Source organism: Myxocyprinus asiaticus, chromosome 49 (assembly GCF_019703515.2).
Source record: "Myxocyprinus asiaticus isolate MX2 ecotype Aquarium Trade chromosome 49, UBuf_Myxa_2, whole genome shotgun sequence".
Lineage (NCBI taxonomy): Eukaryota > Metazoa > Chordata > Actinopteri > Cypriniformes > Catostomidae > Myxocyprinus > Myxocyprinus asiaticus.
Genome location: NC_059392.1, coordinates 13,146,657 through 13,169,816, shown reverse-complemented (window position 1 = coordinate 13,169,816; position 23,160 = coordinate 13,146,657). Strand labels below are relative to the sequence as shown.

Below are 23,160 nucleotides of genomic sequence, written 5' to 3'. Positions count from 1 at the left end.
TCCCAGTAATAACCAGAAAAAAATTGAAGATTTGAAACATAATGTGGAACTATGAACAAGCCTGAAAAACACTTCAATTTTTAACACGAGTTATCTAACCAAGTTACATTGCATTGAAGTGAGGATAAGAATATGGATTACTATAGTTTATCACTGATTGTTTTTATTTCACCTCTAGGGCTGCAACAAATGATTATTTTGATAATCGACTAATGATTTTTAGAGCGATTATTCGGTCGATTATTACGATTAATCATTAGCTCTTAACCGACTTTTCAGCTTGTACCTTGACTTAAAATGTTGTAATAAATGTGCTTACTAATAATAAAGAGGACAAAATCATCTCTCTTTTTTTCCCTCCCCAACTTGGAATGCCCAATGCACTCGAAGTCCTCATGGTGGCATAGTGACTTGCCTCAATCCGGGTGGCGGAGGACGAATCTCAGTTGCCTCCGTGTCTGAGACCGTCAATCCGCGCATCTTATCACATGGCTTGTTGAGTGTGTTAACGTGGAAACATAGCGCATGTGGAGGCTTCATGCTATTCTCCACGGCATCCACACACAACTCGCCACGCGCCCCACTGAGAGCGAGAACCACATTATAGCGACCACAAGGAGGTTACCCCATGTGACTCTACCCTCCCTAGCAACCGGGCCAATTTGGTTGCTTAGGAGACCTGGCTGGAGTCACTCAGCACGCCCTGGATTCGAACTCGCGACTCCTGGAGAGGTAGTAACCGTCTTTACTCGCTGAGATACCCAGGCCCCTGACTAAATCATCTTTTAAAAATACCTTTGCGCAAAAAGGTCAGACCTTGGCACACAATTCTTCGAACATCGCTTGACATTCAGAAATGTTTAACCAACAGTTGATCATTAAAGTGGGTCCTCACAATTAAAGGTCGACTGATAAGTAAGGTGGTGGGAAAGGCCAATGGTTTATAGAATGTCTTTTTTTTTTTTTATATATATACAATGGTGGGCAAAGATAATGAAATGAATAAAATCCAAGATGCAGTTTTTTGTACAATACTAAATCTAAAAATGAAGATTTGGTGCATAACGCAGGACTTAAGTATAAATAAGCCCAAAACACACTGGGGACTCTTATTTTTGAAATGATGAAAAAACTATCGACGATTTTTGCTGGTAACCGATAGATCCAAAAAGCAACTGTCTGCACCGATTAATCAGTAAAACCAATATATCAGTATATCTCTACTCGCAGTCCGCCAGAACAGTTTTGAGTGCGGGCACTCCCATGTTTGCGGAGGCTGGCGGCGTATGTCATCGCAGCCATTTCAGTACTCATTATATCAGATATTACACTTATTCTTTGGTGTCTCCAGCATAAAAAAAAAAGAGGTACAGTTGCTCCAATCCTGGAAATAAAACTCCCAGAAGCAAGGAGGTCTTTCAGCTGCTCCGTCAAGACAAGTTGACTCCCTCAAGATAATGCGCATGATATAGTGGATGGAAACGTGCAATGATTTGTATTTTCTTTAGTCAAATTTTTAGATATGCGCTTAAATGCAAAACATTTAGATGGAAATCTAGCTATTGACATGTTGGTTCAGTTCTTAATTACACTTAGGAAAAAGTGTTTTAAAATCATGCTTTAACCTATACCACATTCCATGTTTCGAAAATTCCAACATACCCTTGTGCTAATGGAATTTATATCAAGTCTGATGCCCATTTTATTTTTCAGAATTTAATCTCGCCTAATAGGATATTTTTTGTTTCCAAAGTGTTTTCTTAAATTATAAAAAATACCATAATTTGCAGAGGTATGGCAATGTCGAACTACTGTAGTGGTATTTTGGCTAGTGAAACTATTACTGAATGTTTAGATGTTCATTTAGGACAGAAATCAACATTAGTAACTGTTTAATCTGATGATTGGTCTTTTTTTTTATTTTTATTTTTTTTATTTAGTTTTGGAATCACAGCCATCAGATACTTTTGACAGCATGCTTTTCAAAGCAAGATTGTCAGCAGTTTAAGCCTAAAGGATTGTATCTGAATATTTCAGTACTGTAGAGCGTTTCTGGAGAGGTCCTTACATTGTTCTCAGCATTCAGAATAATTAGATCAGTGGCTTAATTCGAAACTCGGGTTGCGAATATATTTAGGGCTGTGTTTACATCCCAGTTTTGAGTTTATGACTGGTGAATGCAATGTCCGTCCAGATAGAAGGGGCAAAAAGGGGGTTTATCTTGTTTGATCTTGTCTTTAACCAATCCTTGGCACTTGGACAAGGAAAAAGGGAATAGGGCGTTCCAACATGTCAATCAAGCTTTGGAAAATGAAACTTATTCTGGCCAGGTTGTGGTTTCACAAGCTGATCCTGTTCCCAAAAATGGCAAAAACTATTATTCTGGCTGCCTTGCAGTTGCATGCAAACAAGGAGTAGGCCTACTATTAAAAACAGTGTGGATCCACTGCGTAGATGAACAGACACGGTCACGGGGACTTTTTGTGTAGTGTAGGATGACCCATAAAAGCTCTTCGTAGAACGTGTGTCCTCGGAGAGCTCAAGCCCTGCCACATGCAACACAAACAGCCTTCGTGCCGAGACTCGCAGAGGAAAGACGGCAATAAGATACACCTCGGTGGAAAAAAAAAGTCTTGCATGAGCAACAAGTGTCGTAAACCTTCTGCGTCGGGCTTGGTAGACCCTCAACCGCTTGGTCTTAAAGCCGAGACGTAATTGTCATGAACCGATCCTCATCTATGCTTGCAGTGTGGTCCTCTCAAAGACCTGGGTATTCTTGAATCGTGTACAATATAATTTTTTTTTTTATTAAAATCAGTGAAAATGAAAGCAAGACCAAGGGAGCACAGTTATGATGTAGAAATACTTTAATTTTTTTTATTTTTTTTCACATTGCAGAAATGAGAATTGGGGGGTAAAATGTGAGTAACTGTCATGAAGATGTCACCATGTAAGAAAGTTTAATGGCCCTAAAATAGGCTTAATTTTCTATATTCAAAATGTAATTGTTTCTTTTTATTTTGAAGTAAACTACCAGGGCTGCATTTCCCAAAAGCATCGTAAGCTTAAGTTGATCGTAGAGGCCATTGACCATAAGCTTACGATGCTTTTGGGAAATGCAGCCCAGGAAATTATTATTTTTAATATTTGGAATGCCCAGTGCGCTTTAAGTCCTCGTGGTGGCGTAGTGACTCGCCTCAGTCCGGGTGGTGGAGGACAAATCTCAATTGCCTCCGCGTCTGAGACCAGCAATCCGCGCATCTTATCACGTGGCTTGTTGAGCGCGTTAGCGCCGAGACGTAGCGCATGTGGAGGCTTCACGCTATTCTCCGCGGCATCCATACACAACTCGCCACACGCCCCACTGAGAGCAAAAACCACACATAATAAAGACCACGAGGTGGTTACCCCATGTGACCAGGCCAGTTTGGTTGCTTAGGAGACCTGGCTGGAGTCACTCGGCATGCCCTGGACTCCAGGGGTGGTAGTCAGCGTCTTTACTCGCTGAGCTACCCAGGCCCCCGCAGGACATTTTCTTGACTGGTTTCACCCACCTACACTTTCAGCGTTGTAAAGTAACCCAAATAGTTTAGAGAATTCTGTGATTATGCTCTCTTCTGCTCATGTTATTCCAAACCCATTTGACTTTCTTGTTTGACAATGTTAGCCAAAGTCACTATTCACTTTCATTGCATTTTTCTTTCTATAAAATGAAAGTGAAAGGTTACTGAGGGCTAACATACTCTCTAAAATATATTTATTTTTGTCTTCTACTGAAGAGCAATGTTTGGAACAACTTGTGGGCAAGTAAATGATGACAGATCTTTCCCTTTAACGTGCAAATATTCTTATAGTTAGGGGTGCAAATATAAGTCATGTCATTTTTACGATTATGATTTCTCAAATTCTTCCTTGTGGGGTTCTTTAGAAGTTATTGAACAACTTAAAACTTGTTCCAATAAAAACAAACCTGTGTGATATCAGGTTAAACCAGATTCTTAAACTGTGGCTAATTCGGCATATGTATTGACTTATTCAAACCTTTTGCTCTTAGTTTGATAATGTTTTCTAAACCATGACTACCTTTCCTAACATACTGGCAAGGATGGGAATCGTTTGGAATTTAACTATTCCAATTCCAGTAATGATTCTTTAGTAATTGATGAAGAATTATTTGGAAATAATGGATGCAAATCTTAATGCATTTACTGCCCTCAGCAGCTTGTAGCCAAATTGAGATCATTTCAAGTTTCTACAGAGCAGAATATAAATAAATTCTAAACAAACAAGAAATGTGATGGCATATTTCAATCATGCATTTAAAATTCCATTTATTACAACAAAACTTTGCATCTTTGACTACACATTGTCACATAGACAATTTTTGTTTACAATTGCAGCACATGCGAGTAATTGCATGCAGAAAGCCGGCAAACTGTTGTGTAAGATTTGACAGATTAGACAGCTAGTGCTAGCTAGCACCTCTAAATATCGCTAAAAGGTAATGTAGAATAAAATTTGCTTTGAGCTTAAAAGCTAGCTAGGTTTGGGCGCACTTGCTGGTAACACAGTTAGTTATAATCATTGATTTAAATGCAAGTATGACACACAGCCATCATAAGTACAGATTAGTTTTTTTAGCTATACTATTATTATAAAGATATGACTTGACTTAACCTACCTAACTGTTCGCTGAAAAGCCATGAGGTGGAAACTAATTCCTCAGTCCAGTCAGCTCTGTTGAAGGAATCCAATAAAAGTGAAGCCCTCAGTTTTTGCCATTGCGATTTTGACAGCCAACAGCGCAGCACGACATTTCATTTAGCTTAACCAGACAATTTAAAGGTAACGGCTAACTTTTTGAGGACTGTCAGCTAAGTACAGGTTTTTGGACAAAAACCTGGTTCTCGATACCCAACCCTACCTACTGGGCTCCCTGTAGCTTATTTCCATTTGGTTAAGTTTGCTGTATGTGAGACTTCAGTTGATTTGAACAGATTTTTTCCATCTGCATCTGATCACTGTTTAAACACTTGATGTTAATCTTTGTGTATTCCAACACTCAGACCAGGTCCACACGAATACATTTGAAGCTAGAAGATCTTTTTGTCTACGTTTTGGCCTTCCATTACCCTTTTGACATCGAAAACAGAGCTTTTCGTAAATGCTTTCCCAAGTGGATACATTTGAAAACAGCATCTTTGCGTTGTAATGTGGACAGGGAAAACAACTGAGATTTCTGAAAACAATGACAAATTTGTTGTCATGTGATGCAGTCATGTGATCCATTCAGTTGCTCAAGATTACAATAAAAGAGCGTTTCAAATCGGCAGTAAAATCAGCCAACGCTGGTTTCATAAATTGTGCTTTATATCTGCATCTGCTTACAGGACGTGTGACACGAATCTCATCATCAGCAGAGTGCTCGAGCACTGAACGCGCGCAGCCTTTTTTTCTAACTGTGTGTCTTCTAACGAGCAGAATGTGCATGTGCCTGGAATTTACACTAATTAGTAGGTCCACAAGGTGGCAACACTCACATTTGAGCCATTTCTGTCACGAAGAAGCGCTAGAAGATGCCGCTAAACATCAGGAGATGAAGGTGAAAACAGCTACAGTGGATGTGCAAGTCAAGAGCGTGCGTGTTCTGGAGACAACTGTATTTGTATAACTCGAGTCAGAAGGAATATAAAGACATCTTTATGGGTCTAAACTCCTGAAGAGAAAGTCTGGTGTCTCAGTAGTCGTAGCACGCATGCGCCAACCGCCTGTGTATGCGCGTACAGTTCTATGGAGTATACTTTGACAGGCTCACTTCAACTGTATGCAGACGATGAGCAATCGCATCAAAATTGAAGTATACCTAGTGCTTAACTCTCAATGTAGAGGGTTGGAACAACATGAGTAAATTGACAATTTAAGTTTTTTTGGGTGAACTAACATGTTAAGTTACAGTATGAGCATGATCAACTACGCAATGAAGTCCATTATATTTATACATTTTCATTATTTGATGCAGCTGTTGCACATATAAGCTTGTTTTGTTCAGATACTGAAGATACAAAGTGATTGAGGTAGAGAAGAGCCTGTGTATGTAAAAGGGTGTGTGTTGGTGTTCTCTGCTGGAGGGACTTGAGCCGAGGAACCACTCTTCATTTTTAGCCCATACCTCTGCTGCACACATGAATGCACACTGTTGCTGTTTCACATGATCCGGATGCAGAGATCCAGAGACGGGAGAAAGAAAGAAAGGAAGGAAAAGGATCTGATCACTTGAATATCTTATTCACACAACATTGTGCTACTAAGCAACTTCTGTCTGGCACGGGCTCGTCTGAATGACAACCCGGACTTCCAGGTTTCTTGTTACGCCACACAGACGGCTCTAGCCAATATTTACCTAGCTGAGTCGAGCATAGTCTATAAGACCTGAATGTTGCGGAGGAGCTTGATGACTGTAGAAGATTGTACAGAATGTTTGTTTTTTGAACACGCCTATAACAAAGCTGACACTGTTCTCATGCAGCTAACATATGGCCTATGTTTCGTTTCACTTTACACTTATATTCAAAGTCCATGATGCTTGTGTGTGGTTTTTACCAATTTTGTAGCATCACTATTACTTTTGCTCATACTTATGAGCTAGTGATTCGAACAAATCCCTAACCTTGTGTATTAAGGCCTAAACATACTCTACAGAAGTACATGAGCACAAATGTTTCCAGCTACGCAAGCTCGATTTTTGTGTTGTGCTCCAAAATGTGTCAGGCCGCAATGCATAACACACCACAAGTACACACTGCGTTCTCAACATTGCCGCAAATTGTGCTTTAGACCATCAGGCTTCACTGCTGAGTTCCATTTGTGTTTTTTTTTTTTTTTTTTTGGGGGGGAGAATCAACACTTAATTTTCATTAGTTTCAAGCATCTTGTCCATTTTTAATGTTGATGTCATTACAAACCAATGAATATCATTATTAAATGGTCTATAACAGATATCAGTGTGAATCGTCTGCTTCTACCATAAGTTTACTCATTCAAGCCAAGTACAGCCATGGCGAAGCAAGAGTTTAAAGAGAATATTGCTGAGCAAGGAAGTTAGTCAATTTATTTATAGCGACTTACTGAATATTTATGAATTTTTAAAGATTTATTCCTGTAAACTGTTCAGAATCAACTGTCAACTAGACAGATGTCAGAATTTTTAGTATTACCTGTCCCATTTGTTATCTCACCTGTTAAATCGCACTCAAAATATGGACAAAATGATGTAAGTTCATTTAAAACTCTGCTCCTCACTCAAGCAAAGCAATCTGTCCTATGTGGTGGTGTTTATGAAATGTCAGGTTAACATTTGCAACCACATAGCGATAAGGTTTCCATATTTGTATGCGTGTTTAAAACCATGCAAATACCCTGTTAATACCCACCTCATGATTTTCATGTTCAAACCAAAGAGTATTTTCTGAGACTGCAGAAAGTGATTGTGTTAGTTCAACAGCATTAGAGTATCGAGCTGATCTTGTGAAATAGGTGGAACCAGCAAAGTGAGAGTAGCTGATTTTCGGTTGAAGCAAAACACAGGATCGTCTTGCCACTAGTTAAGTGGTATTTCTTTTTTTTTTTTTTTTCTTTTTGTGTGTGTATAGGTGCATATTGTTGCCTTTGTTAGATGGTTGCACTCAATGGTAAATACACACACAAACAAAACTCCCACCTAGGATGCATTTTAGAATCTGGTTTCAGTGTGAGATTAAAATCTTACATCGTTTGAAACAGTGGAAGCTTTGTTCCAGTTTCCCAGTATGTGTTTGGCAAGCACTCACGCACACTTGTATCCTGACATGGGTATAATAGCTGATATGAGCTGATTTTCTGTGGGTATCCACCATCTAATATTAACAGGAGAAACTGCTAATATAGAGCTGGAACTTTTGATTGATCCTGCATAAAATATGGAGAGTAATTGGATAGCGGAGTAAGTTTTATAGCGTACACCCCACATTGGAATTTTATTTAATTGTATCTAACCATTTAAGGTTTTCTACAAGATGTGCATTAGTTAAATTGCTGCCATACAGCACAACAGTTTCTCAAACAGTTTATTGATGATCTTGGCTGCTTTTATCTTGTGGTCGACAGATATGGGTTTTTTTAAATGGATGATGCTGAAGCTGACATCTAGCAGTGTGTATAGCAGTATATCAGTGTGGCTGATGGCCGAATTTAAAGTCTAGGTGAAATCGAAATTGACCCCATTTACTCCATTAATGCAAGTTCCTGGTCTTGTTGTGCATGATTCATCAGTGCACGTGTTTAGGGTTGAGGAAATGAGAACTAGTTTTTATTCAGAACTGGTTCCATTTAAAAAAATAAAAACGACCCAAATGATTTTCATGACTGTTAGCAGTGACGGGCCACTTCTATTAAAATCAATGGGAGAAATTGGAATGCCCAGTGCTCAACAGATGTAGAAAGGAAGTCCCGCCTTAGCAAATCACCTTTTAGGTACAGACATCACCTGTTAATCAACTTGAGAACATGTATGCTATACAAGCCGGTAAAAGTGCATTTGTTTTTATTTTATTTTATTTTCGTAATCTGATAAAGCACAAATTATGAAACCAGCGTTGGCTGATTTTACTGCTGATTTGAAACATTCTTTTATCGTAATCTTGACCAACTGTTATGGAGATTTTGGTCTTTCCCCATTCAAGCCTATAGGAGCTGCACTTGTATGCCGCTTGTTTACATCGAAAAAGCTGCCGGGAGCATTCCAAAGATGGCCGTTTCTTTTGAATCTACAGCACGAAACATACAGCGTGACCAGTATAATGTGATTTCCGAAAAAATTACTCGAGTTGGTAAATCCAAAGAGGATTGCATTTCTTATTTCCATAAATTGAGTTTGCAGACTTTTTAGAGGCATAAATGTAATAGAATAGTTGGTCCTAACTATTTTTAAAATAAAAATTCTAAACAAACAAGAAATGTGATTAGCATGTTTCATTTATGCTGTCATAAAATTCAACTTATTACAACAAAACTTTGGAATTGTTAAATTCCTTAAGATTCCCGTCACTAACATTATTCCAGAGAAAATAACTTGTGATTTTCTTTTTTATTTATTTATTTATTTTTTTACTTTATCTTTCAAGCGCATACCAATATCAGCTGATGCCAATAACTTCAAAAGGCCTGAATATTGGCCGTTTAATCAGCCTAACTGAAATGTGTCTTTTACTACCTTTTATCCATGTTGTTTAGTTAACAGTTGTGGCTCAAAGGAAGTGTTAGGCCTTATTTTCTGGTGTCTAGTTCACACTGTTTCCTTTTAATATTTCACAAAACAAAATGTGCATTGTGCTGATTATTTTACTGCATAGCCATCTGCAACTTATTACTGCATCCAGGAAAAGTATAAATGATCTTGGTTTCTAGCAGATTACAAATGTGATAATTACTGCATGGCGTTTTGCATTTCTTTTCCGTTTTGAGGATGGACACATTTAATGGATGAAGGAGAGCAGCGCTCGCTAATGTATGGCCCCTCTTTGAATCATTGCGGTGTGCTAAATGCTGTAAAAAATGTTGCCATGGCAACCGCCCTTGCTGCACTGTGAGCTCACAGACATGAATGTAGGATAGATCATGTCTCCCTGCCGTCAAACGCTGCGTACTTGCACAATAAAGAGACACAGGAAATAGAATTTGAGCCATAGTTGGGCCTGACTGCTCTGCTGTTTTGAACTTTTGTCTATAAATCTCTTCATACAAGAACTCACTGCATGTTAATGCCCTTGGAGGCTTTAAAGAATTGCGCTGAATCAAAATTGACTCAATTTAGGCTACTTTCTTAACTGTCGCTGGTCTTACTGTGCGCACATCATCAGTGCACATTATTCCAAAGAAACGTTTCTCATCTTTCATCAAAATGTAATATCTTCTGAAACTTTTGTGCCGTCATAACTAATGCTGCACAAGGACAAAAGATAATGTTTTCTGATTAACAATTTTTATTGATTCACATAAATGTACCACATAAAACAAAACATATATACATAGAATCAAACTTAACCCCAACTATTACTCCTCCCAATCCCACCCTAACCCCAGCAACATAACAGTGGTCTTAAATGACATAGACACACATGCACACACACAAAAAAAAAAAACATTATAAATAATAAAAAAAAAAAAAAAACACAACAATAATCACATCCACAAATGACAAATACCCGCCCCATTTCTCCACGAACACCTTATACCTCCCCGTTCCTCTGAATGTCACTTTCTCAAAGGCTGCCACCCTTCCCATCTCCGAGCACCACTCCTGAAAAGAGGGTACTCCAGCCCCTCAGAATGATCTGCCTGGCGATCATGACACTGGTTAAGACCCAATTCTTTATGTGTCTACTTACAATGTCAATGACCGCCCCATCACCCAAGATACAGAGTCTGGGGCAGAATAATACCTGAATACCTAACACCTCGCATACCAGACTCTGCACCTTTAACCAAAACTTTTGAATTTCAACACACCCACAAAAAACATGGGTTAAACCTCTATACTCTGATTGGCATCTCCAGCAGGTGGGTGTGTCAAAACATGGGTTAAGCCTCTATACTCTGATTGGCATCTCCAGCAGGTGGATGTGTCATTAAGACCAAGCCTATACAATTTAGAGGGTGTCCAATAGAACCAATATAAAATCTTGAATTGTATAAGGTGCACCCTTGCATCAATAGATGCAGTTTTTGTTTTTTTAAAATCCTAGCCCATTCTCCCTCCTCCTCTTCCAGGTCTAAATCCCTCTTCCATAATCTTTTGAGAGCGGTTGAGACTCCGTCCCCCAGACTCTGAATTAATAAGGAGTAATACACTGATGCCTCATGGCCTTTTCCAAAAGCAGAGATCACCTCTCCCAGAGTATCTGCCGCTCTAGGAGGTGTATGCTATTCCCAGAAATAGTACAGAGCAAGTGTCGTAGCTGAAGATACCTAAAAAACAGATCTGGGGATCCCAAAATATTGAACCAAATTTTCAAAGGATCTCATCACACCACTCTCATAAAGATCACAGAGTGTATTAACCCCCCTCGCAGTCCACTCAGACCAACAAAAAGGGAACTTATTAATGCATAGTTTGGGGTTTAGCCATAGGCTCGAGGCAACATTTAGATAAATATCTGAATTAAACACACTGGACACTTTTGTCCATACTGAGTGCAAATGTGAAACAACGGGGTGTGATTTAACTTCTCTGGTTAGTTTGATGGAAAGGCTTTGCAATGGCAAAAAAGGGGCAAGGAGTTCTTGTTCAATGCAAAACCAGGGAGGGGCTCTTTCAGCTGGAAGCGACCAATGAGTCAAATGTCAGACCGAATGCATAATAATAAAACAAAATCTTGGTTAGGCCTAGCCCACCTTTGTCCATTGGCCAATGTAACTTATTGAAATTTAACCTGGCATGCTTACCATTCCTAATGAAGGACTTCGTTATGCCATCAAATTGCCTGAAATAAGAGAGGGGGACATCTATAGGGAGAGATTGTAACAGGTAATTTAATTTTGAAATACAATTCATTTTAATTACATTAACCTTCCCAATCATTTAAGTGTAATGAAGCCCACCTGTCCACATCATTGGAAAACCTTTTTATTAAGGGATCAAAATTAACTCTGGCTAAATCAGACAAATTTGCTGGGAATAAAATTCCCAAATACTTAATGCCCTGTTTGGGCCAATGGAAGGCGCCCAGCTGGAAGGCCGTTACTGGACAGTACGCTGTCAAAGCCAAAGCTTCGGATTTAGACCAATTGACTTTGTATCCTGAGAACTTGTAAAAGGAATTAATAATTCTGTGGAGGCAAGGCATAGATCTAGTGGGGTCGGAGACGAATAATAAAATATTGTCTGCGAAAAGCTTATGCACCACACCTCCCGCAATCACCCCTGGAAAATCATCCTCCTTTCTTATCACGGCTGCTAATGGTTCCAGGGCAAGACAGAACAATAATGGGGAAAGAGGGCAACCCTGCCGGGTGTCCCTATCCAGAGTAAAATAATCTGAAATTAGTCCATTTGTTAGTACCGCTGCTACAGGGTGTCTATAAAGTAACTTAATCCAAGCAATAAAATACTCCCAAACCCATACATTTCCAAAATCTTAAAATCCCATTCCACCATATCAAAAAACCTTTTCGGTGTCAAGTGAGATGGCAGTGACCGGAGATTGATCATTCGCTACTGACCACATGATATTGATGAAACGCCTAATGTTATCAGAAGAGCTGCGGCCCCAAATAAACCCCACCTGATCTATATGTATAAGTGATGTCATAACTTAATCGGTTAGCCAGAATTTTTGACACAATTTTTACATCTAACTGGATCAGGGAAATTGGATGGTAACTTTTACACTCGCTTGGATCTTTGTCCTTTTTAAGAATCAGACTGATCCGGGCTTGTGTCATGGTTGGCGGAGCTTTCCATTCTTTAATGATTCCGTATAAACTTCTAACAAGTGGAGCCAGTTCTGTAGCATAAGATTTGAAAAACTCTGCGGCAAAGCCCCAGAGCCTTGCCTGTAGGCAGGGCCTTAATTACCTCATCAGGCTCCTCCAAGGTTATCTCAGAATCGTCAATTTAGGGAGTTCTAATGGTTCCACAAAGTTTCTAATATCTGCATCAGTAGACGAAGAAGTGGAACTATAGAGATCTAGGTAGAATTCTTTAAAAGCATTATTAATATCAATGGCCAAGGTAAATATTTAACCACCAGCAGATTTCACTGAGGGATGGTAGAAAAAGACTCTCTCTGCTTTATATATCTAGCCAAAAGTTTTCCTGCTTTGTCACCCGACTCAAAGTATGACTGTCTTGCCCTGAATAACCAAAACTCCACTTTCTGCGACAAAATAGTATTATATCCATATTTCAATTGGGTCAATTCTCTGAGGCCATTAGACGACAAACGGCGCTTCAGCTCTGCCTCTGCACTTTTAATATTTCCTTCCAACTCCACGAATTCTCGTGCTTATAATTTTTTGATGAATGAGGCATACTTTATGATCCGACCCCTAAGAACCACCTTAAGTGCCTCCAAAGCCACGCCCACAGAGGATACTGAGGACCAGTTGGTGTCCATATAAACATTGATTTCAGTCTTTAACATTTGTTGGAAATCAGGATTTTGCAAAAGGGATACATTAAAGCGCCAACTATATGATTTCCTTTTACTCTATATGTGGCAACACCTCTAAACTCACCAGGGCATGATCTGAGACTATTTCCAATTGAGCAATCAACAACAGATAGAATGAGGGACTTAGATATAAAAAAAAAATTTAAAAATCTATTCTAGAATAAATCTTATGGACTGATGAAAAAAATGTATAGTCCCTACCAGATGGGTTCAAAAGTCTCCACATTTCTGTAAGACCAAGATTTTTACACATCCTGTGAAGCGTCAGTGTTGCTCTAGGGGGCTTACACACTTTTGCTTCACTATGATCAAGGACTGAGTCCATCAATAGATTAGTCTCCTCCCAATATTATATCATGAGCGGTGCCAGTGGCTTGCAGCATCCCTTCAAGATCTTAAAAAAAAAAAAAAGCCCTGATCATCAGCATTAGGTGCGTAAATATTAGCCAAAATAAACCTTTGCCCCTGAATTTCAGCTAAAACAATAATTACTCTCCCTAATTTATCTTTAATCTGTTTGAGACTTTTGAATTGTAGATGCTTATTTACCAATATAATGACTCTTACTTGAGCCAGCACTAAAAAAAAGAATGTCCACCCCATATCTTACCAAATTTTTCAGCTTCCTGCAGGGAAAGCTGCATTTCTTGAAGAAACACTATCATATTTCTTACGTTTAAGAAAAGTAATAACCTTCCACTTTTTATAGGGTGGCCCAACCCATTTACGTTCCATGTGGAGAGAGACAATCCACTCATTTTAACAATTGACATTTTGATATAGTAGAAAAAATAAATTGTGTGTCAAAAATAAAATAATACAGACCACATTCCCCATTAGTGAAACAATCAAACCCCGAACTTCCCCCCAAAACAAACAGAAAAAAGAAAAAAACGTGTGCATTAACCCCGCACACGATAGCGCCAACCGGTGACGATCCCTCTAAACGATCCCACGACAACTTTGCCATCGGAATGCACAATTTTGCCTCACAAATTTGTGAGGCAAAATTACATAACAGAAAATACTTAGTAAAATAAACCCCAGCCAATAGGCAGAATGAACACAAAGAACATGTAGATTCATTCACAGAACTGTCTCAAAGGTGTGATCCGCCACAAAACAAATTCCAGCCGATATAAAACCGTTCAGATTCCTCAGACAGACAAACGAATGAACAGTGAGCCAGCTGTTATGAGTTCAGCAGATGACGTAATCATTCCAGTGTTCCGTAAAAATAATCAACAAAACAAACTCCAGCCAGCAGGAGGCATTAGCACGAAGAACGAAAGATTAATCCCCAGCTGTTCCAAAGGAGTGTTATTCAACAGAACAAACTCCAGTCGCTAGGCGGAACCAACGCAAAAAGAAACAAATCCGGCATCCCGGTTCCCCGGATGATCAACTCAATTCACTCGGAGGCCGCATAAAAGTATATACCATGACTTACTCAATCCGTCAACTTTATAAAAGACATCCTTTGTGTGAGCAGCATGTAGATATTTTGCGGTCATTCGTAGTGTCCACTCTCAAACTGGCCGGGAACTTCAATGTAAAAGTGATCTTCCATCAATGCAAACTTTTCCTTAAAACGTGTTATTCAAAAAACAAACTCCAGCCGCTAGGCAGAGCCAACACAGAAAGAAACCAAAATGACGCCCAGCTTCCTCGAAAGCCAGAGTAAGTACAGCGAGTCGACCCACTCGCATGAGAAACATCTGATGGTTTACTTGCCCATTGATTCTATAAAAGACATTGCCTGACTGGGACATGTAAATACTTTGCGACCGTCCTTCTATTCTCAGTTTGGCCGGAAACATCAATGCAAAAGTGATCTTACATTGATGCAAGAGTTTCTTGTGTTCCCTGAACCGATCACGTTTCTCTCTTGTTGAACTCGCAAAGTCCGGGAACAAGAAAATATTTTAATTCTTCCAAAAAAGCTTTCCTTTGCACCTCGCCTGGCGCAACACGATCTTTATCGGTTGATCTCAGGAATCTGGCCAGGATTGTTTGGGGTCTGTCTCCCTCAGCAGATCTGCGAGCAGGGACTCTGTGAGCTCGCTCGATTTCCAGCTTGTGGCCTGTTATGTTGAGCAGTCTCGGGACGAGCTCGTCCAGGAATTTCACCATATCTATGCCCTCCTCATGCTCAGGAATTCCAACTATTCGAATGTTATTCCTGCGGCTTCTGTTCTCAAGATCTTCAAGCTTTTCAAGAACCCGTTCCAAATCAACTTTGGTCGCGGGCGGATTAGTGGATGATTCCCTCTCCGAAGACTCCAAGTAATCTATTCGTTTCTCAGCATCTGCCACTCTTGTAACTAACTCGGAGAATTTTATTTCCATCGCTGTAATCAATCGACGTATTACAGCGAGATCCTCCAAGTCCGCAAGAACCTTCTTCAGCATCACCGACATGTTGGACAACTGACGCTGGATCTCCTCTCCCGCCGCGCCATCTTAATCGAGTCCCCGGTCTGTAGGCCTGTCGGGGCTTTCATCCTGAACACGCAAGTGTCTTTTAATGTCTCCAGAGCCCAAGGATTTTGACTTCTTCGCCATGTTTTACCTCAGAGCAAATGTGTATCGAATTTCACCAGATTATAACATGAGAATAATTAAAAATTAGCAAAGTGCGCAGAGCTCGTCGCTCACACGTCTGCTTCTTGCATGGGGTCACGTGACCTCCGACAAAAGAATGTTAAAAGATAACAAACGTAAATAAAGTCCCCATGAAACTGCTTTCTTTTCTTTTGTTGACACATTTCCTGTTGAAACAGGAAGTTTGGGCAGGACATATTGAAAGGCTCATCCTTTTTTCTTAAAAAGCTTAAAAAATAAATAACCAATAGGCTTTAGTTTTCACAGTCCTGAACTGTGACTTGCTACTTGCTAATTGGTTGCAGATGGTATAAAGTAGAGGTTGACCTATAGTGGATTTTGCTGATACCAGTAACCAAAGTGGTGGAAAAGGCCGATAACCGATTAATCAGCAGAAAGCTTTTTTTTTTTTAATTATTAATATTATCGATTTATATAATGATGAAACATTTCTTAGTCTTTCTTTTACTATGACAGGCACAGATATTTAGGCTCCAAGAGTCCAAAATTAATAAAATCCCAGAAGCAGTTAGTGTGCAACCTAAGTCCCTATTATAACCAGAAAAATTAAGTTTTGGTGCATAACGCTGGACTTTTAACTATAAACAAACTGAAATACACCGGGGACTTGACTCCGTTACAATGCTGTATATACAAGTATTTACCTGAATATTTACCAGGTGAAAATCTTTGTAAATATTGTGTGTGTGTGTGTGTGTGTGTGTGTGTGTGTGTATATATATATATATATTATATAACACACACACACTATATCAATCACCAGATGAGGTTTATTGAAAAGTAATTCAAAAATACAAATCGACAACTATCGGCAGAGATTTTTGCCATTAATCGATAGTTCCAAAAAGCAACACACTGCACCAATTAATTGGTAAAACAGATATATCGGTCTGTCTCTAGTATTAATGGGAGGGACATTCTTAGTCTAGAGAGCATTTGATTGGACAAATCTGTTTAGTGCATCAAAGTTTTGGGTCCATTTTCATGAAGAGACTATCTTTTAAATGTATATATCTTGCTAAAGTGAATTTTCTCAGTTTAGGAGTACACTAGCATATTGATGGCCCCTCAAAGCTAACACACATGGACTAAAAGCAACAAAACGTATTTTATTTTTCCCTCTGAAAATATCAAGGTGCACTGGTAAACTGAAAACAGTTTCAATTGCAGCTTCTGTGGAGCAACAGTCCTGTTGTAAACTTGCAGTGAAGTGCAGTTGTTTGGCAATCCGAGGGAGCCAGGATAGCAGCGGTTATGCAACCAGGCTGTTTTATGTGCGTCCCCTGTCAGCAAACCACTGGCAGTTCAGAGAGGCAGACAGACAGGAAACAGATAGTTCGCAAGGAGAAAAGGACATGACAGTCCAGCTTCTGAAGATAAAACTACCAGCGAGTTAGCTTGAGGGAGAGACTGTAAAGATGGGACAGGAAATAATTGGGGGAAGTGGGATCTGGACTCTATGCAGACAGGAATCGAACCTGCGTCTCCAACATGATCTCGGCATATCTGGATTGTATGCACTAACCACTAGAATTTGTGTAAAAAAAAAAAATTTGTAAATGGGAGCCTGGTGATATACAGTAATTGAGACTAATTTAAAATATTTTTGTGTTTTGTGAAATGTGATAAAGCCCAGAACACCTTTCACTGAATAGAAACACCGCTGAAATCACAGTACTGTGGGATATTCCATTACATTTTTACAAAGACAGCTGATTCTGCAGAAATATGCCTTAAGAAATTAAATAGTCTGTGAAGAGGATTAATTGGTGAAGATGAGTTAAATTAGTGGTGTTTGCTAAGGCAAGCCTCACTATTGTTCATATTAAGGGTTAGGGGTCTAACCCAAACCCCTAGCTACAAGTTTTGCACAGGCAAGCACCATGTTTCTTCAGAAAATGTAAAAATCTAGTTTTATGTTTAAGGTTTCAAAAACTAGGGATGCTTGATTTGAGTAGTTTAAATATGCTCACTTACTGGAAAAGGGCTTCTCATGTAGCTATGCAAGAATAATTGTTTTGAGTTCAGCAAATTTTGTTTATTTGAATTAAATAAGTTGTCAAGGATGTCAGTACGTGAATTTAATTTACACCAAGATAAAACCTGCAGAACTGGTTATCATACCAATCGAAGCATAACTATCTCAACTGTTGACACCATTGTTAAGGACGTGATGAATTTTGAAAACTGGAAAGCTGCTCGACTTGTTTTTCCCTCTATCCACCCAAGACCTCCCAAGTTCCAGAGAAGTCGTATTGTTGAACTTTGGGGGTGGCTTAAAGTTTTTACTCAAAGACCTCATGACCAAGGAAATACAAAAGCTTTCTTGGAAAAGTCTAATGACAACTTTTCCAATTTAGAATTTCTATTACAACCAGGGTAAGGTGAAGCTCAAGTGAAATTTGTTCTCAAATTACTGCTTTGTGCAAAGTTTAAGCATTGTTAGTTCTGTTAAATGCAAGGTCCGGTTAATTGGCCTAGATCAGTGGGCAAATAATCTCGTGGTGCACAAACTTACAGAGCTGTACGCTAACAATTTTGTTTTGGAGCATTCATGCCCCAAGTCCGAATTTTAGGGGCACAGTCAAAAATGCAGCAGCAGATGTGGCTGATCATCTTATGAACATCATCTACCACACAAATGTATTGGGTATGCTTTATAGTAACTGATTAGTTATTTGTAAACATTAAATATTGCTTAACAGATCAGTTTATGAACATTCAAATATGAATATACAGTCAAATATATGAAATATGCCTTCATTGAGGTGACTATAAACTACATATTTTATTAGATATCTCAATGCTGTGATTTAGTCCTACTAAGGTAAATGCTTTGCTCATGAATATTAATTGTTACATGATATTCACCCAGTAAGCTTAATGTTTTTTTTAGGCTAAAGTATGGATGTGCATAACATAGTTCAAAGTCAACTAGTCGGATGAGGCAGCCCTATGTAGGCTAATTAGGCTGCATGTCCACTAGACATTGATCAGACACTCTGATCCGATTGCTAGCAAGCGCAATCGCACAAAACCACTTATGCGCATATCTGGCGCAAAATTATGCCCTTAACTAAGTCCTTGGATTCACAGGACGATCCTCGGTCTTACTCTGCATTCAGTACCTGTTAGATTAGTAATATTGTTGGCGCGCAACATCCAGTTGACATCATTCAATATAGTTTGGAGCCTTTTTCTACTGAAAGTATTTATTAAAGCATAATTGGTCTGATTGCAGTGTTCAGTGTCGCTATAAGGGCACGTAAAACAGTGCGCTGTCAGATGCGCCTCTACGTTGACCCCTTTAAAAGCTTCAGCACTAAAATACTAAACAAATACAACGATGAAGACCAACAACTGAAAAAGCTTTTCAGAACCCTTTTCTGAACTTTTAAATCTATGAAAAGATGACAATAGCACTGTTAAATGTAACGCCCTGTGTACACCAAACGCGAGAGGCATGGCGCGATTCGACAAAAGCAAATCGCTCCCATTATAATCAGTGGCGTCCATCGTGCTGACAGTAAACGGGTACCCTGTTCTATTTTGTGCTGCACATGCTGGCACTACTCCTGGCAACAAGTCAAATAAAAATTAAAATGTTCGTTTTAACGCGTCTAACGTAGATAGCCTCAAGGCTTTGCGGCACAACATCGTGCTCGTCCTGTGTAGACCATGTGTAAGTTGCATATGGTTTTGATCGTGTGTCAGATGTCACTCACACTGGTGTACCCAAATAATTGTTCTCATTCGCACAGTAATTTTATCTCGCAAATGCGAATGAAATGCTTGCACTATAGAGCCCTGACTTATAAATTCATACCTTGCTCCATGTTGATAATGGTAGGTAGTGAAATTATGCTTAATTCGACATGGCTAAAATTACTTTGATTCCTGTACAAAAGACAACAGTGTTAAATTTGCCAAATCAAATCAAACAGTAGAGAGAGATTTATAGAGGACAACTGGGTGTTTTATATATATATATATATATATATTTTATTTAATTTATTTGGTCCGTCTGTGCATGCGTAATTTCTTTTTGGAAGAAGTTAAGTTTGCGTATGTGGCCTGAACAACCAAATGCATTATAAACTTGTATTCTGAGTCTTGTATTCATGCCTTCTCCTGAGGTGGTTTGAGGGATCAGATTACTATTTGTCTCTAATGTGTCTTGGGCATTTACATTTAGACTTCATGACCTGAAAGCTATAATAAATACCCCCTTTGAGTTCTCATTTACAGTTTCTTTGTACTCCTGAACTCTACAAAGATTTTTGTAAAACTTTCTCTTCAGGCACAGGAGAGAGCGGCAAGAGCACGTTCATCAAACAGATGCGCATCATTCATGGGACGGGCTACACTGACGAGGACAAACGTGGCTTCACCAAACTTGTCTACCAGAACATCTTCACCTCCATGCAGGCCATGATCCGTGCCACCGAGCACCTCAAGATCCCATTCAAATACGAAGAAAACAAGGTGACTCTTGCACTCAGAGCAATCACTATCTTCACTGTACTGTAATCATGCTTTCAATGCACGCTGATATGCAAATCATACCCAGATAGGCTCTAAACGTGGCTATAAAAAGAACTACAAGCCTGGCTTGTACATTTTATTGCTGTTACACCATAGTCAGCTGTCTGTCTTGGGTGCAGAATTACAGTTAATTATTCTCATGTTTTGGTTTTAAAAATTTTTTAACATTTCTTAACGACGATCCTTGAACTTTAACTTGACAACTTTGGTGACCTTGTTGGTTCTAATCCTTTCTGTATTAGTATTACATAGCCATTTAAGAGAGAGTACACCCTAAAATGAAAATTCTGTCATCATTTTCTCACTCTTATCTCATTCCAAACTTGTATGACTTACTTTCTTATGCGGAACACACAAGGAAAACATTTGATGAATGTCCCAATCTGTCTTTTCAATACAATGCAGTTGAAAGTCTCACTTTAAAGCTCAGAAAAAGGATCCAAAAGTATTATAAAAGTGGTCCATGTGGCTCGTGCATCACTTTCTATGTCTTAAAGCATACGATAGGTTTTGGTGAGAAACAACCCAAAATGTAAGTAAGTGACCACATTTAAATGTACTTAAACTGTTTATTCCAGGGTTTTTGCAGAAAGCTGCGTTCCGAAACGTCATGTAAACAAGAACGCAGATTTCCTTATGCCGTTTAAGGGATTAAGAGAAAGCGGTTTAACACACAGGATTCTCACAGAAAACGTGGCTTATGTGGTCATGTAAACACACCAGCGGCATTGTTATAGGGTTTTAAGAGTGCATATGTGCGAGAACAGACCAGATATCAAACGTCATTGGATGGAGCACAGCAACAAGTCAACAAAGCGGAAAGATTATTTCCGTCCAGGGTTGCATTAATCTTTGGCCGAGTTCTTGTATTGATGACTGGAGATTTGAACCAGTCCGTAAAGTCTTCTCCAGCACATCCCAAAGACTTTCAATGGGGTTAATGTCAGGACTCTGTGGTGGCCAGTTCATGTGTGAAAATGATTCCTCATACTCCCTGAACCATTCTTTCACAATCTGAGCCCGATGAATCTTGGCATTGTCATCCTGGAATATGCCCGTGCCGTCAGGGAATTAAAAATCCATTGATGGGATAACCTGGTCATTCAGTATATTCAGGTACTCTGCTAACTTCATTTTATTGCCGCATAATGTTGCGGAGCCTAGACCTGACCAATTGAAGCAACCCCACATCATAACACTGCCTCCAGAGGCTTGTACAGTGGGCACTATGCATTATGGGTGCATCTCATGCACTTCCCTTCTTACCCCGACACACCCGTCGCTTTGGAATAGGGTAAATCTGGACTCATCAGACCACATGACCTTTTTCCTTTGCTCCACTGCCCAACCTTTATGCTCCCTAGCAAACTGAAGTATTTTTTTCCGATTAGCCTCACTAACAAATGAGTGATTGCATTGTGCATGTGGAAATGCTCTTACTTTGACTATTGAACATAGCCGTCAGTTCTACTGCCGAATATTTTTTTTTTTATTATACACGATGTGACGATCATTCAACTTTTTTTCGACCACATTCAGGTTCACCACTATCCTTCCAGGTTTTAATAATGCATTGGACAGTTCTTAACCCAATTTGTTATTTCAGCAATTATTTCAAAAACATGAGGGTGTAAATTGACAATTTTTATTTTTGGAATAACTGTCCCTTAAAGTAAAAAAATGGGCTGTTTTCATCCACAGTCCAATGCTCTTCTGGTTCGAGAGGTTGACGTGGAGAAGGTTTGCTCATTTGACCAGCCCTACATCAGTGCAATAAAGATGCTTTGGACAGATCCAGGTATCCAGGAAGCCTACGACCGCAGACGAGAGTACCAGCTCTCTGACTCCACTAAATAGTAAGTGTGTTTGTGCTGTCAGTGGCCATTAACTGTTTAACTTAATTGCTTTGAATTATTGAGTTCTTTTGAATGCTAAATCTCTACTTTGAGTCAGTTACAAGTTTTTGTTGTCAGACATGTAATAAGCCACAGCTGTATATTTATACTGGTAGTATCACAATTAGAAATAATAAATCACCCTTATGTCAACAATAGCATCATAGCTACCTTATAGTTACACCCACACGGAATCTACACCTGCATAATTCTTCTTGAACAATTTGAGTCCCTGTCATTCAAAACATTCTACACACACCCCAACCCTTGAGTTGAAATTTGTGAGAAAAAATGGATATGCAAGGCATGAAAATAGCACAGCTGTTTAAGAAACTGGCTTGCTTGGGACAGCTGTCAATTATATGGTTTAGCTAACATTGTAAGACTGGTGCAACTGACCAATCAGAATCAAGTATCGCAGAGCGCCATGAAAGGTTTAAAAGGCAAAACTTGAATATTTTTGCCCAAAATAAGAGTGCAGTACTCTTAGCCTTTTTACATATTTCAGTCCATTTGACAAATTTTTCCAAACAATCAACAGAGAAAATGTGAGTGCAAATTCCATGTGGGTCTCATTATTGTGTAGTTCTGTATATATACACATGTACATGCCTCTGTCTTCTCACCGATTCATTCCACAGTTACCTTAGCGATTTAGAGCGTATATCGTCTACGGGATATGTGCCCAGCCAGCAGGATGTGCTGAGGGTCCGAGTGCCAACCACTGGCATCATAGAGTATCCCTTTGACCTGGAGAATATAATCTTCAGGTAGCGCCGATCCACGGCACACCCTCACTGTCGCTGCTGTTTCCTGACCTTTAACCTGCTGTTGCAACTGCGCTGCTGCCTTTCCTAATCGCATTCTCACACACAGGGCTTAACTTG

General features: G+C 39.3%; 1 protein-coding gene across 3 annotated transcripts in view; it reads left to right on the top strand.

Annotated features, from left to right (window-relative positions):
* The window catches only part of LOC127438574 (guanine nucleotide-binding protein G(q) subunit alpha-like), a 42,298-nt gene that overhangs the window by 1,670 nt on the left and 17,468 nt on the right, over window positions 1–23,160 (top strand). For 2 of the 3 annotated variants that reach the window (XM_051694252.1, XM_051694254.1), the window contains exons 2-4: window positions 20,134–20,318; window positions 22,080–22,234; window positions 22,915–23,043. In XM_051694252.1, the coding sequence (XP_051550212.1) occupies window positions 20,134–20,318; window positions 22,080–22,234; window positions 22,915–23,043 (469 nt within the window). The remainder of the gene's footprint in view (window positions 1–20,133; window positions 20,319–22,079; window positions 22,235–22,914; window positions 23,044–23,160) is intronic. The other variant, XM_051694253.1, reaches the window with a different exon arrangement.